Source organism: Entelurus aequoreus, linkage group LG07 (genome assembly GCF_033978785.1).
Source record: "Entelurus aequoreus isolate RoL-2023_Sb linkage group LG07, RoL_Eaeq_v1.1, whole genome shotgun sequence".
NCBI classification, from domain to species: Eukaryota; Metazoa; Chordata; class Actinopteri; order Syngnathiformes; family Syngnathidae; genus Entelurus; species Entelurus aequoreus.
In genome coordinates this window covers 65,343,640-65,360,525 of record NC_084737.1, presented here as the reverse complement: position 1 = coordinate 65,360,525, position 16,886 = coordinate 65,343,640, and the positions used below count along the sequence as shown (strand labels likewise).

General features: G+C 42.0%; 1 protein-coding gene across 1 annotated transcript in view; it reads right to left on the bottom strand.

Annotated features, from left to right (window-relative positions):
* Nucleotides 1-12,687, bottom strand: part of LOC133654162 (AMP deaminase 2-like) — a 64,783-nt gene extending 52,096 nt beyond the window's left edge. The window contains exon 1 of the mRNA XM_062054250.1: nt 12,546-12,687. Within this exon, the coding sequence (XP_061910234.1) occupies nt 12,546-12,636 (91 nt within the window). The 5' untranslated portion in view covers nt 12,637-12,687. The remainder of the gene's footprint in view (nt 1-12,545) is intronic.
* Between the last annotated feature and the right edge of the window lie 4,199 nt (nt 12,688-16,886).

Sequence of the window (16,886 nt, the reverse complement as noted above, 5' to 3'; positions counted from 1 at the left end):
AATAAAAATGTGTCATAAAGTATGTTAAAATCACCCATCCATCTATCTGAAATGCTGGGATTCTGTACTGGGTCACATGTTGCTGGGCAGAGTAAACAGGGCACAACTCTAATTGCCCCATGTACCAATGAAAATTTGTCATATGCTGGCCACGCCCACCAAAATGTCAAAGAGTATCTGCCAAAACTCATAGCATTGTCATAAATGTTCACTTCAAACATGATAGCTTTTGCAAATTACCGCAAAACAGCATTAAGTGGAAATCTTTGTAAAATACGTACAGTTTAAATGTTGCCTGTCTTATAAATAAAAGAAGATCACTTTGCCTTTCTTTATGTCAAAGTATAGCTCTCATAATGATGAAAGTTGGAGACGGTGTGGCGCGGTTGGGTGAGGGGCCGTGCCAGCAACCTGAGGGTTCCAGGTTTGATCCCCGGCTTCTACCAACCTAGTCACGTCCGTTGTGTCCTTGAGCAAGACACTTCACCCTTGCTCCTGACGGGTCGTGGTTAGCGCCTTGCATGGCAGCTCCCGCCATCAGTGTGTGTGTGAATGGGTGAATGTGGAAATAGTGTCAAAGCGCTTTGAGTACCTTGAAGGTATCTCATATTGCACATGTACGGAAAAAGATGTCTAAGAGTATTTTTATATTAAATAAGGTAAAATATGTGTTAGATTATAGGGCAATGAGTATATTGTATTGTGCACTTATATTGCCATACATCAGCTACTGTGTGGAAGTGTGGGGGAACACATATAAGAGTAACATAAAGGCATTGTATCAACTACAGAAAAGAGCTATAAGGATTATTCATAAAGCAGATTACTTAGAACACACTAACATATTATTCATTAATTTGGGTTTATTGAAATTACAGGAGCTAGTAAAGTTACAGACATTATGTGTCATGTTTAAGGCTAAAAGTAAAACATTAACAGCAAATTTACAAAAAATGTTTGTCATCACTTCTGAGAATGAAGAGCATAGAAGAAAAGGTCATTTCCAACATCAGTATTCAAGGACAACTTTTAAAAAAAATGTGCATATCAGTGGTGGGGGTTAAACTATGGAATTCTCTTTACAATGAGATAAAAGATTGTAAAAATATATTCCAATTGAAAAAAATATATAAAGACAGAACAATAAAATCATATGGACAGCCATAAGTGTTTACATTTTGCTTTATATTTATTATTTTACTTATTTTCTGCCTGGTTTTGTATTTGTTTTGTGTCACCCCGTGAGGTGTATATTACTTCTTTTGTTTTTTTGTTCGGTTTGTACTTCATGAAGTTTTGCACTTGTGTATTTTTTGTGTGTTTTTTTTGTTTTTGTTATTTGGATGTAATTGTTGGTTTATATATCATTAAGTAAGACTACGTATTATGTTGAAGGGGGCAGGAAAATATAAGATTTTTCTTCATCCTGCTCCTTCTCAGGCATTGATGTGTAACTGTGTAACTGAATAATTGTGGTATAATTGTCTATCAAAGATGCACATCAATGAAGGAGATAAATAAAAATTAAATGAAATGAAATGAAAGGTAGAAAAGCGCTATACAAGTATAACCCATTTACCATTTATTTTGTTTTGTGGTCAGTCACATGTTTTTGTGTACATTTGTTGCTGGGCAGACTTCCTGGGCCACAAACATACTTGCCCTCAAGTTCTATCTTATTTGGCTTTGAACATGTAAATAAACATGGCACATGTTAGTCAAGCAGCAACTATACAGCAAACAAACATATAAAAATCATAAATCATTATGTTTGGTGAAGGCTTCTATTTCCTATTCAGCCCGACCACTCTCATGTAGCCGATTGAAGCAGTTGAACAAAGTGGAACAGAGCACTCACACGGAGGAGGCAAACTGTTGAGTGGGTGGCTTACAAAATTTGACAACTACCTTTTTTTCACAGCAAGAGTACTAAATATCGCACGCCCACTGCCCCCAAACCAACTGCTGCCGCGCTGCGCGCACAAAGCGTGGTAATTATGAGCTACAACTCCCCGCACAGGCCGTGTGACTGACACGATCACATGATTCTATAAACACAGGTAGGCCGTGTCCTTTAATTACAAGATTCACCGCGCTATGGAATTAGAAAACAATACCAAAAAAAAAACGTCAACAATTACAATCCTAAACATTCAAGTATCCCAATCTGAATTGCTGCTGCATTACATATAGCTTATTTACTTTAACTATATAAAGTGACTTTGAAGAGGCTAAAAATGTGTCATTTAAATGTCATCTTTGCCTACTCAGATGGGACAACCGGGATCGTTATCTCATCGCAGACATGCAGAATCAAACCTTTAAAGGCCTACTGAAATGACATTTTTTTATTTAAACGGGGATAGCAGATCCATTCTATGTGTCATACTTGATCATTTCGCGGTATTGCCATTTTTTTGCTGAAAGGATTTAGTAGAGAACATTGACGATAAAGTTCGCAACTTTTGGTCGCTGATAAAAAAAGCCGTGCCTGTACCGGAAGTAGCGTGACGTCGCAGGTTGAAAGGCTCCTCACATTTCCCCATTGTTTACAATGGAGCGAGAGCAATTCGGACCGAGAAAGCGACGATTACCCCATTAATTAGAGCCAGGATGAAAGATTCGTGGATGAGGAACGTGAGAGTGAAGGACTAGAGTGCAGTGCAGGACGCATCTTTTTTCGCGCTGACCGTAACTTAGGTAAAAGCTGGCTCATTGGATTCCACACTCTCTCCTTTTTCTATTGTGGATCACGGATTTGTATTTTAAACCACCTCGGATACTATAACCTCTTGAAAATGAGAGTCGAGAACGCAAAATGGACATTCACAGTGACTTTTATCTCCACGACAATACATCGGCGAAGCACTTTAGCTACAGAGCTAACGTGATAGCATCAGGCTTAACTGCAGATAGAAACAAAAGAAATAAACCCCTGACTGGAAGGATAGACAGAAAATCAACAATACTATTAAACCATGGACCTGTAAGCGAAGATTAACAATGCTGTTGCTAACGACGCCATTGAAGCTAACTTAGCAACGGGATCTCACAGAGGTATACTAAAAACATTAGCTATCCACCTACGCCAGCCAGCCCTCATCTGCTCATCAACACCCGTGCTCACCTGCGTTCCAGCGATCGACGGAGCGACGAAGGACTTCACCCGATCATCCGTGCGGTCGGCGGCTAGCGTCGGATAGCACGTCTGCTATCCCAGTCAAAGTCCTCCTGGTTGTGTTACTGCAGCCAGCCGCTAATACACCGATCCCACCTACAGCTTTCTTCTTTGCAGTCTTCATTGTTCATTAAACAAATTGCAAAAGATTCACCAACACAGATGTCCAGAATACTGAGGAATTTTGCGATGAAAACCGAGCTTTTTGTATTGGATACAATGTGTCCGAATACTTCCGTTTCAACGATTGCGTCACGCGCATACGTCATCATACATAGACGTTTTCAACCGGAAGTTTAGCGGGAAATTTAAATTTGCACTTTATAAGTTAACCCGGCCGTATTGGCATGTGTTGCAATGTTAAGATTTCATCATTGATATATAAACTATCAGACTGCATGGTCGGTAGTAGTGGGTTTCAGTAGGCCTTTAAAATAGTAGTGTGAAGTGAATTAATTAACTCACATTATGTTTTGCACATGGTGAATGTGCAATGTGAATGTGAATGTGAATGTGGGAGAACAACAATGGCCACACAATAATGGTCGTTTAAGATTCCCCCCCCATCGAAACGCAACCTAATACTCATGCGTGGAAAGTGCGCACGACATAGTCACCTCCAGTGTTGCTTTGTGAGCAAGTTCTTGAATTAAATTGAACTTATCTGAACAATATCCAGTGTTGTGGTATTTCAATTAACTGGAATCCAGTGTGCTGTGGGGCCCTATTGTAGTGAATCACACCTGAGCCATCATAAATCAATCAAATCTTTAATGGACATGTGAAAGTAAACAATGTGATAAAGAGCATTTCACATCAATCACTCAATCTAGGTGTGGAGGGGGGTGTGGCCTGCGGGCCTGCCGCGGAACGGGGTGTGCAAGGACCGGCCTCGAAGACAGCGACAGGTGAGTAGATGGCCCAGGTGGGCCTTGTTATCTAATCACCTGTCGCCTTTAATAGCAGCAGCCGGGACGAGACAGGAGAGTTGGAGTGGGAGCCAGAGAGAGAGAGAGAGACGGACTCAGAAAAGACATTTTGCTCGAAAGCAAAAGCCTTGCACTATTTATGCAAATAAAACAGTGTTGTACTGTGGCAGTGTGTGGTGGTCCGAGGAACCCACTGGAGGGCAACCTCCACACTAGGGATCTAGATATCTGGTCTCCTCACTCTTTTGCCTTCACCTTCATTGTCCATTCATTTTGGGTGACTTTATATACTCTGGAGCTAGACGTTGAGTCTGCGACATACATGGCGGACAATAACTGATACAGTCTGCTTTGCCAGTCCAAATGCATTCGATGTTTTCCGTAGTCTTCCCTCGTCGGTCAGGTAATACAAAGCATGTGCTACCTTTTTTATCGCATCCACGGGAGCCCGCATTCTCGTTGTCTTTCCTTCCGGGCCTTAATTTTCCCAGGTCTGCACTAGCATGTACTGTATTTATATAATCATACTATCATACAACGTGGCAAACACTAACATGTACTGTATTTATATAATCATATGAATAACAACATCCTGCAGGTAAAAGCAGCATGAAGAAGTATGCCTTCAGGGTGGCGTTCACGCTTCAAAGGAACTCTGGTACATTTGCTCTGCTCGTACGGCTTGTTTGGTCAAATGGCAACTCCATCATTCAAACCCGGGGGGGGGTGGGGGGGGGCACCAATCAAGGGGACCGCCGATTTGGTCCACCTGCATGTGAACTCTGGTGCAGTTTGGTATCACAATTCAAATGACAGCAAACAGCAAAATGTGCTGAAAGTGCTGTCTCTTTGCTATGCTCTCTACCACAGTGTGTGTGTGTGTGTGTGTGTGTCTGTGTGTGTGTGTGTGTGTGTGTGTGTGTGTGTGTGTGTGTGTGTGTGTGTGTGTGTGTGTGTGTGTGTGTGTGTGTGTGTGTGTGTATTTCTACCCTTCTTGAGACATCAACAAGGAAAATAACCTTCCATATGAGGATCGGTGAAAAAGTTAGGACATAAATCATGGTCCCAATACAGAAAACCATTGCATCTAATAGAGAATGTCTCAATTGCACCCCTGGTGGTGAAATGAGGGATTTTTCAAATTGACTGTGTGTCGCTTTTAAAAGTGCTCCCCCTCTGATCAACATATGAAAAAACAAGTGTGTGCAAAAATTTGAAGTGCTCCCCATCTGGCCAACATATGTAATAACAAGTGTGTGTAAGAAATTGAAATGCGCCCCCTTTGGCCAACATATTAAATAGCAAGTGTGCGTAAGAAAATGAAATTCGCCCCCTTTGGCCAACATTTATAATAACATGTGTGTGTAAAAATTTGAAGTGCTCCCCGTCTGGTCAACATATGTAATAACAAGTGTGTGTAAGAAAATGATATGCGCCCCCTTTGGCCAAAATTAATTAAAAAACTAAAATAAATATGTATATAAAGACATACTGTAATAACTTGAAGTAAATAATGAAGATTAAAAACCAATTACAAACATTCCTCCCCCCCAAAAAACACAAAACCTAAAAGCTTACTTTTTTTTATATTTGCATAGTATGTATATATTATTAATGTTTAAATACAAATCTTTATATATCTACAAAGGGTGGTCTTAAAGAGGTCGACATTTTCAGAGGTCTCAAGAAGGTAACAAATAAAATAATGTGTGTGTGTGTGTGTGTGTGTGTGTGTGTGTGTGTGTGTGTGTGTGTGTGTGTGTGTGTGTGTGTGTGTGTGTGTGTGTGTGTGTGTGTGTGCGTGCAAGTGTGACAAAAGCATTTTTTAATACAGTGACTCAACTTAAGAATACACCAATTTAAGAGTTTTTTTGAAATAAGAGCTATCCATTAAAGGCCTACTGAAACCCACTACTACCGACCACACAGTCTGATAGTTTATACATCAATGAGGAAATCTTAACATTGCAACACATGCCAATACGGCCGGGTTCATTTATAAAGTGCAATTTTAAATTTCCCGGGAAACTTCCGGCTGAAAACGTCTATGTATGATGACGTTTGCGCGTGACGTCAAGGGTTGAAGCGGAAGTATTGGGACACATTGTATCCAATACAAACAGCTCTGTTTTCATCGCAAAATTCCACAGTATTCTGGACATCTGTGTTGGTGAATCTTTTGCAATTTGTTTAATGAACAATGGTGACTGCAAAGAAGAAAGCTGTAGGTGGGATCGGTGTATTAGCGGCTGGCTGCAGCAACACAACCAGGAGGACTTTGAGTTGGACAGCAGACGCGCTACCGTGAGTACAGCTTTTGCTTCCAAACATTTGATCGCTTGCCCGTACGTGCGTGGCGCTATGTGCATGTCACGTACGTAACTTTGGGGAAATATATGTTTCTTGCCGACTCTGATGGCGGCCGGGGTGTCGTCGAAAGCTACAACGCTCGCCGCCGCGCAGCTGTCCTCACCTTGACTTCCTCCGTCTCCGGGCCGCCGACCTCATCGATGATCGGGTGAAGTCCTTCGTCGCGCCGTCGATCGCTGGAACGCAGGTGAGCACGGGTCGTGATGAGCAGATGAGGGCTGGCGGGCGTAGGTGGAGAGCTAATGTTTTTAGCATAGCTTTGTCGAGGTCCCGTAGCTAAGTTAGCTTCAATGGCGTCGTTAGCAACAGCATTGCTAGGCTTCGCCAGGCTGGAAAGCATTAACCGTGTGGTTACAGGTCCAGAGTTTGGTAGTATTGTTGATCTTCTGTCTATCCTTCCAGTCAGGGGCTTATTTCATCTGTTTCTATATGCAGTTAAGCACGATGCTATCACGTTAGCTCCGTAGCTAAAGTGCTTCGCCGATGTATTGTCGTGGAGATAAAAGTCACTGTGAATCAATCAATGTTTATTTAGCTTTAGATTCGACTTGGACTTCCGGTTCCGGTTCACCGTGCGTGACTGCTCGCCGTCTGTTCGCTGTTGCGAAAAAGCTAAGTAGCGCTCTATCTGTGTGCTTTTAATTGTTCTACAGCTTTCTTTATCACTTCTCAAACATTTTTAGTGGTACTATTTAACTTGCAAATCACCCGATCTCTGTCCCACCACCCTTTCCTCAGCTAGCTAGCTGCTAAGCTAGCGCGGAGAAAGGCAGCGCCGGTCAGTAAGAAGCTACTCCCACAGACCGCGACCACTTCCCTGAGGACAGCAGGAACTTCACTCGGTGGCAGAAAACACTGTGAGTAATGGCTTCCTGCGCGTCTTGCACCATACTCACGGAGAGGTTGGCTCTGCTAGAGGGCCGTGTCCGCCAGTTAGAGCAGAGTAATGTCGTAACTTTAGATGTTGCGGACACATCTGCTAGCGTTAGCTGTAGCGAGCTAACTAGCCCAGCTTGTAGCAGTCCTAAGCGGCCTACAAGCTACGGTGTACCGGTTGAGACGCATAATAGATTTAGCTCTTTAGCTAGTCCTACACCCCAGTCTACCGGGCACCACACCTTAGTTATAGGGGACTCCATCACCCGAAACATAAAGCTTAGCAACCCAGCCACAATAAAGTGTATCCCCGGGGCCAGAGCACCTGACATTGAAGCTAATCTTAGGGAGCTAACTCGCAACAGGCCTAGTAAACACGTACGACAGGCTAATCGCACCACTAATTATGCGAATATAGTTGTACACGTTGGCTCCAATGACACTAGAATGAGACAGTCAGAGATTACAAAGAGAAACATAGCCAGGACTTGTGATCTCGCCAGAAAGATGTCCAGGCATCGAGTAATTGTCTCTGGCCCCCTGCCTGCGAGAGGCAATGATGAGAGATATAGCAGATTAGTCTCGCTTAACAAGTGGTTGGCTAGCTACTGTAGGCAACAGGGACTAACGTTTATTGATAACTGGCCCTCTTTCTGGGGCAAACCAGGCTTGCTGATGAGAGACGGCCTTCACCCTAACCAGGAAGGCGCCATCATCCTGTCTAGAAACATAGACTACTATTTAAGTCTCACTTGACTGACTACACTAGAGCAAGCCCGGTCACAGGCAATTACAATGTCTGTTAGTCCGGGTGAGGAGTCAGTTAAGCTAGAACTAGCCAGCGCCAGGCTGGATAATCCATGTACGCATAGCAATTCTCTTAGAATAATACACAATTCACATAATGTTTTTTCTGTTGTGTCTGTGTCAGAGGTGGACATGCATTCTACTGAGGTGGCAAATTATGATATGTCCAGTCTATTGCAGCACCAAGCAAACAATCGGAAAATTCCCGTCATATCAATTCCTAGATATGGTCGAAACTATTTAAAGTGCACTACGCATAATAAACGCAACATTGTTAATATTGCCACTACGGATAATCTTAACAAAAACTCGTCAAAACAGCCCAATACCTATAATATGGGCTTTTTAAACATAAGATCATTGTCTCCCAAGGCGTTATTGGTTAATGAGGTCATTAGAGACAACAATCTTAACGTCATTGGTCTTAGCGAAACCTGGCTCAAACCGGACGAATTTTTTGCGCTCAATGAGGCATCTCCTCCTAACTATACGAATGCGCATGTTGCCCGCCCTCTTAAAAGGGGAGGGGGTGTCGCACTAATATACAATGAAAATTTCAACCTTACCCCTAACCTAAATAATAAATATAAATCGTTTGAGGTGCTTACTATGAGGTCTGTCACACCGCTACCTCTCGACCTGGCTGTTATCTACCGCCCCCCTGGGCCCTATTCGGACTTTATCAGTGAATTCTCAGAGTTCGTTGCTGATCTAGTGACGCACGCCGACAATATAATCATAATGGGGGACTTTAATATCCATATGAATACCCCATCGGACCCTCAGTGCGTGGCGCTCCAAACCATAATTGACAGCTGTGGTCTTACACAAATAATACATGAACCCACGCATCGCAACGGTAATACAATAGATCTAGTGCTTGTCAGGGGTGTCACCACCTCCAAAGTTATGATACTTCCATATACTAAAGTAATGTCCGATCATTACCTTATAAAATTTGAAGTTTTGACTCTTTGTCAACAAGCTAATAATAATAATAACTGCTATAGCGGCCGCAACATTAATGCTGCCACAACGATGACTCTTGCTGACCTACTGCCTTCGGTAATAGCACCATTCCCAAATTATGTCGGCTCTATTGATAAACTCACTAACAACTTTGACGATGCCTTGCGCGAAATTATTGATAGTATAGCACCGCTAAAGCAAAAAAGGGCCCCTAAAAGGCGCACCCCATGGTTTACAGAAGAAATTAGAGCTCATAAATTATCATGTAGAAAACTGGAACGCAAATGGCGCGCGACTAAACTTGAGGTTTTCCATCAAGCATGGAGTGATAGTTTAATAACTTATAAACGCATGCTTACCTTAGCTAAAGCTAAATACTACTCAAATCTCATCCGCCTCAACAAAAACGATCCTAAATTTCTGTTTAGTACAGTAGCATCGCTTACCCAACAAGGGACTCCTCCCAGTAGCTCCACCCACTCGGCAGATGATTTTATGAATTTCTTTAATAAGAAAATTGAACTCATTAGAAAGGAGATTAAAGACAACGCATCCCAGCTACAACTGGGTTCTATTAACACAAATACGACTGTATATACGACGGACACTGCCCTCCAAAATAGTCTCTCTATTTTTGATGAAATAACATTAGAGGAATTACTACAGCGTGTAAGTGGGATAAAACAAACAACATGTTTACTTGACCCACTTCCTGGGAAACTTATCAAGGAACTGTTTGTATTATTAGGTCCATCAGTGTTAAATATTATAAACTTATCACTTTCCTCCGGCACTGTTCCCCTAGCATTCAAAAAAGCGGTTATTCATCCTCTGCTCAAAAGACCTAACCTCGATCCTGACCTCATGGTAAACTACCGACCGGTCTCCCACCTTCCGTTTATTTCCAAAATTCTCGAAAAAACTGTCGCACAGCAGCTAAATGAACACTTAGTGACTAACAATCTCTGTGAACCTTTTCAATCCGGTTTCAGGGCAAATCACTCTACGGAGACAGCCCTCGCAAAAATGACTAATGATCTATTGCTAACGATGGATTCTGATGCGTCATCTATGTTGCTGCTTCTTGATCTTAGCGCCGCTTTCGATACCGTCGATCATAATATTTTATTAGAGCGTATCAAAACACGTATTGGTATGTCAGACTTAGCCTTGTCTTGGTTTAACTCTTATCTTACTGACAGGATGCAGTGCGTCTCCCATAACAATGTGACCTCGGACTATGTCAAGGTAACGTGCGGAGTTCCCCAGGGTTCGGTTCTTGGCCCTGCACTCTTTAGTATTTACATGCTGCCGCTGGGTGACATCATACGCAAGTACGGTGTTAGCTTTCACTGTTATGCTGATGACACCCAACTCTACATGCCCCTAAAGCTGACCAACACGCCGGACTGTAGTCAGCTGGAGGCGTGTCTTAATGAAATTAAACAATGGATGTCCGCTAACTTTTTGCAACTCAACGCTAAGAAAACGGAAATGCTGATTATCGGTCCTGCTAGACACCAACATCTATTTAATAATACCACCTTAACATTTGACAACCAAACAATTAAACAAGGAGACTCGGTAAAGAATCTGTGTATTATCTTCGACCCAACTCTCTCGTTTGAGTCACACATTAAGAGTGTTACTAAAACGGCCTTCTTTCATCTCCGTAATATCGCTAAAATTCGTTCCATCTTGTCCACTAGCGACGCTGAGATCATTATTCATGCGTTCGTTACGTCTCGTCTCAATTACTGTAACGTATTATTTTCGGGCCTCCCTATGTCTAGCATTAAAACATTACAGTTGGTACAAAATGCGGCTGCAAGGCTTTTGACAAAAACAAGAAAGTTTGATCATATTACGCCTATACTGGCTCACTTGCACTGGCTTCCTGTGCACTTAAGATGCGACTTTAAGGTTTTACTACTTACGTATAAAATATTACACGGTTTAGCTCCAGCCTATCTCGCCGATTGTATTGTACCATATGTCCCGACAAGAAATCTGCGTTCAAAGAACTCCGGCTCATTAGTGATTCCCAGAGCCAAAAAAAAGTCTGCGGGCTATAGAGCGTTTTCTATTCGGGCTCCAGTACTCTGGAATGCCCTCCCGGTAACAGTTAGAGATGCTACCTCAGTAGAAGCATTTAAGTCCCATCTTAAAACTCATTTGTATAATCTAGCCTTTAAATAGACCCCCCCTTTTTTAGACCAGTTGATCTGCCGTTTCTTTTCTTTTCTCCTCTTCTCCCCTGTCCCTTGCGAGGGGGAGTTGCATAGGTCCGGTGGCCATGGATGAAGTGCTGGCTGTCCAGAGCCGGGACCCCGGGTGGACCACTAGCCTGTGCATCGGTTGGGGACATCTCTGCGCTGCTGACCCGTCTCCGCTCGGGATGGTTTCCTGTTGGCCCCGCTGAGGACTGGACTCCCGCTGATGTGTTGGATCCACTGTGGACTGGACTTTCACAATGTTATGTCAGACCCACTCGACATCCGTTGCTTTCGGTCTCCCCTAGAGGGGGGGGGTTACCCACATATGCGGTCCTCTCCAAGGTTTCTCATAGTCATTCACCGACGTCCCACTGGGGTGAGTTTTTCCTTGCCCGTATGTGGGCTCTGTACCGAGGATGTCGTTGTGGCTTGTACAGCCCTTTGAGACACTTGTGATTTAGGGCTATATAAATAAACATTGATTGATTGATTGATATTCAAATGGCGGACATTTATCCATGAACATATGTAAAAGCTGCTGATGGTGTGTTTGACAGAGAAGCAGCCGGAAAAAGATATTGTAGAAGTGCGCTCTTCAAGGTAAATATTGCACATAATTAGTACATTACTGTAGTTGTTAGTAGTACATTCTATAGTATTTTTTACATTTAATATTTCTTATCGAGATGTTAGTTTTTAATTAATTTTAATCAATCAATCAATCAATCAATCAAAGAAAGTTTATTTATATAGCCCTTAATCACAAGTGTCTCAAAGGGCTGCACAAGGGGCAAGAAAAAGGGGCAAGAAAAAGACAATTCATTTCAATGGGAGACGTTGATTTAAGATACAAGTGTTTTGAGTTAAGAGCTCCGTCACAGAACCAATTAGTCTCGTAATTTAAGGCCCTACATTTTTGTGAAATCTAACACAAGATCCAGGTTGGCGTCATACGTATGCACGCTGCGCCGTGCTAAGAAATAGCATCGGCAAAGTTTAGAATGAAAATAAACACCAGCTGCAGTCTCATTGGCCTGAAGCTGCACTGCATGTCAGAATGTCCCTCAGAGAACAGCCAATCAACAGGTTGGCATTGCCTCAAATATTCAAAGGTGCTTTATCGCCACGCTGCCTCAACCACACAACAAACTAACTAATGCATCCCCAACACACTCCATTAACCCCACGTCTGCCACTCACCTGTGCTGGGTGTGTACTGCAGGCTTCCCCGCTTCCTGAAGGGGGAGAGGGGCTTGCCTTTGGTGGTCCCAGAAGGCACGTTGGAGGCCATGCTGCCAGCCCCTGTGCTTCAGCCGGTGTGAGAGGGGGGGGGGAAGGGAGAAGCGAATGAGTCAGAGCTGCGGAGCTTGTCAGCACCGATGGAGAGAGAGCGAGAAGAGGAAAGGAGCGGGATGCTGCACAGATGCTGAGTGCTCGGGGGCTTCGGTTGCAGTCAGCTCTAGTGTGCATGTGTGTGTGTGTGTGTGTGTGTGTGTGTGTGTACGTGCCTGGGAGTAGGGATTTCCAAATTGGTTGGTGGAGAGCGTCCCTCTGCAGAGAAACTAGTCCCGCCCTCTTGGAAGACTTTGGGGTTGGAGCTGCAGCATTGATGGAGGCTGCGGGTGTAGCAGAGGGGGCGTGGTTATCGTCTCCCCCCGGCACAAACACACACAAACACAAACATGCACTCACACGAATAGAGAATACAAATGAGCCACAAACTCAGCAACGCACTTCTCCTAGTGGTGCTGTTGCCGTGGCAACCAAACGTGTGTGTGCGTGTGTGTGTGTGTGTGTGTGTGTGACTTCTTGTATTTTTACCCTTCTTGAGACACCAACAAGGAATAGTAGCTTCCATATGAGGACCGGTGAACAAGTTAGGACCGAAATCATAGTCCCAATACGGAAAACCATTGCATCTAATGGAGAGCCAAATACTAGAATCCGTGAACATTGCTCCAAAGTCAGGAATGTTTGTTGACTTAATGTGCATACAAAATTAAACATTGACAGGTGCAAAGGCAGCAGTATACTGTATGATAAAACAAGATGGCAGCTAAAGAAGGACTTCTCTATTCATCCCGGAAAAAAACCCGCCAGGTGAACAGCTGATTTTACGACTTCCGGTGCTGACGTAAGACAACCTGCGTCCCATATGTGACCATAGGATACAAATACAACAGTTAGCCTCTACAGCTGGGTTGCCCAAAGTGTTCCGTGACTCGTTTGTCATCGGCCTTAAGCATATTACAAAACAACAAAAAATAAAGATCTAATTTTTACCCGTGGTGGTGAAATCTATGAAAAATAGGGTGGTCCCAAAAAGGAGGGATTTTTCTAATTGACTGTGTGTCGGTTTTAAAAGTGCTCCCTCTCTGGTCAACATATGAAATAACAAGTGTGTGTAAATATTTGAAGGACTCCACCTCTGGCCAACATATGTAATAAAAAATGTGTGTAAGAAATTGAAATGCGCCCCCTTTGGCCAACATTTATTTTTTCCAAAAAAATATATATGTGTATGTAGAGACATACTGTAATAAGTAAATAATGAAGAGTAAAAACCAATTACAAACAAAATATTCTATTTTTTTTTTTAACTAAAAGCTTACCTTTTATATATTTGCATAGGATGTATTTATTATCTGCGATGAGGTGGCGACTTGTTCAGGGTCCTTCCGCCCGAAAGCAGCTGAGATAGGCTCCAGCACCCCCCGCAACACCAAAAGGGACAAGCGGTAGGAAATGGATGGATGGATGTATTTATTATTAATGTTGTAAATACAAATCTTTATATATCTGGTCCTAAAGAGAGAGGCATTTTTCGGAGGTCTCAAGAAGGTAAGAAATAAAATAATGTGTGTGTGTGTGTGTGTGTGTGTGTGTGTGTGTGTGTGTGTGTGTGTGTGTGTGTGTGTGTGTGTGTGTGTGTGTGTGTGTGTGTGTGTGTGTGGGCCTGATATCCATCCATCCATCCATTTTTCTACCGCATGTCCCTCTGTCGAATAAAATGTCACCTGTAAATATTTTAAGAGGTTATTCAGCTTTGAACTTGGAAGTGTAAAAATATTTATTTTAGATGAATGGATAGATTAAGAATCATGTCTGGACTTTTTTGTATTTTAGGGAGCATGAAGAAGTGTTAATTTTGTCAACACTCCAATTAATTCTCAGCAAGATATACGTCACACAATCATGCTCTAAAAACACATCATATTAATGTCTCTATTAAATCTCATGAGAAATATATGTCATAAATGTCTGCATCATGACAAACACTTTCAAATGAACTCAATATAAAACTGGACATAAGTGATTCCTACTTGGCTAAAATTCCACATGGTTATAATCTATAATCAACAACAGAATGTACAACAATTATTCTCAACAAAAGAGAAGAAATATAACCTTAGAGGAAAATCCAATTTATAAATAAATAAATAATAAATGGGTTATACTTGTATAGCGCTTTTCTACCTTCAAGGTACTCAAAGCGCTTTGACAGTATTTCCACATTCACCCATTCACACACACATTCACACACTGATGGTGGGAGCTGCCATGCAAGGCGCTAACCAGCAGCCATCAGGAGCAAGGGTGAAGTGTCTTGCCCAAGGACACAACGGACATGACTAGGATGGTAGAAGGTGGGGATTGAACCCCAGTAACCAGCAACACTCCGATTGCTGGCACAGCCACTCTACCAACTTCCCCACGCCGTCCCTTTAATTTAAAACATTTGTATGCGTGTACAACACTTAAAACCTTTAGCACATCCGTATGTGGAATTAAATTATGGAATGGATTAACCAAAGGAATCCAACAAAGCACCAATATGATTCAGACTGTTCAAACTACAAGTGTTCACAAAGTACACAGAACAATAATTATGATGAAAATCTTGAACCCTTTTTTTGTTTAGAAAAAGATTATTTATGTATTTAGTAATTGTTTACTTACTAAGATATATTATTTATTATTATTTATTCACTGTTCTGTTACAGACAACAAGGAAATGGGATAAAATGGCTATGGTATGACAAGGGGTAGGATTAAATAAGATGAGCATCTTCCTACTCCTTTTCGGACGTGCTGTAATGAAACAACAACAAATGTGTGATGCATTACATTGTATCGTAAGCATTTTCGAAATAAACTGAAACTGAAACTGAACTGAACAATGACAATCAAGTTATTTGATAAATGTATCTATGAATACTTTTTTAGTTGTTGTTTTTTTTTAATTCTTACTCATATAGGAGTGATTAGTTTGGGCTAATTTTTATTGATTCTATTTTATTGTTTTTATTGTGGTTTATTTTACATATATTGCAAGCAGCAGTGCACCTACCTGACACATTGCAATTGTAAATAACTAAATAAATACTATGTATGCATATATAAACTCTACATCTACAATACTAAGAATAATATATATGCAGATATAAACAACATCAGTCATAATTGTAAGTAGAAAACAAATATACATGTCTGAACTCCATACAGTATGTGAATGGACACCCGCAACAATAAACATCAGCACAGCATGCAGAAGTCGCTAGCACCCTCTTGTGGTACAAAGAGAGAACTGAGCGCTGTCATGCTTGCTCAATGACCTCTGTTTAATGGAAAAATAAATCTGGCTTGTGAAATCAATGATAAAAAAAAATATGCAAGGTAAACATGTATAGAATGACTGAATATGAGGAAACAATTACCATAGTATTCTTTTTATAACGAGCAACAACAAGTATTCAATACCGAAATTGAACACATTTTTAATTCTTGAGCTTCTTCAAAAAGGAATTTGTCTATCAGACACAAGTAGTGACAAACAGGAAGTATTTCCTTGAAACAAATTCCCCAGTCTGACTTTGTTCACTTGTCCCTCAACCTAATGTGTCTGCAGTAGGACTATACTGTGGTCCTTAAATATCATGCGTATTATGGCGGACTGTCACTTTATTCATGCGAGCTGCAGAGTGATAGCAGATTCTTCTGTTCCCACACTGTGTGTGTGCACCCAGGCTGGCATTTAAACCCTGTGTGATTTTTTAATGGTGATTAAGGGATGAGGGTGCAGAGGTAAATGTGGCAGCATGGCGTCAGGCGGCCTCTCGATGCGTCACCAGTGAGAGTACGCCTATTTCCTTGGCAGACTTAAAGATAAACATAGCTCAAATCTTGCTGAGCTCCTCAGAGGGACGAAGCCCAACCTCCCTGGAGCGCCCAAATTTGAAGGAGGAAACCATTTCTGCTTTTCTGTAACTGTCACATTATGTGTTTGCAGATTGATATCAGTGAGTTGTTTATCACCGTGATCGTTAAAGTGTTTCATCAGAAAATCGCACATCTCCATAACCTCTTTGACACCATATTGCAGGGCTAATGAACATTTGTCCTGCCAAAGCTTTTAATTTGGCGGGTTTGATGAAACAGAGTTGCTCATGTATGCAGTACTTCCGCCACCCCACAGGGGGGCAACAGCAAAGCATATGTGTCACAATGACGCAGCAGTAGAAGAAGGTGGCACTATCGACA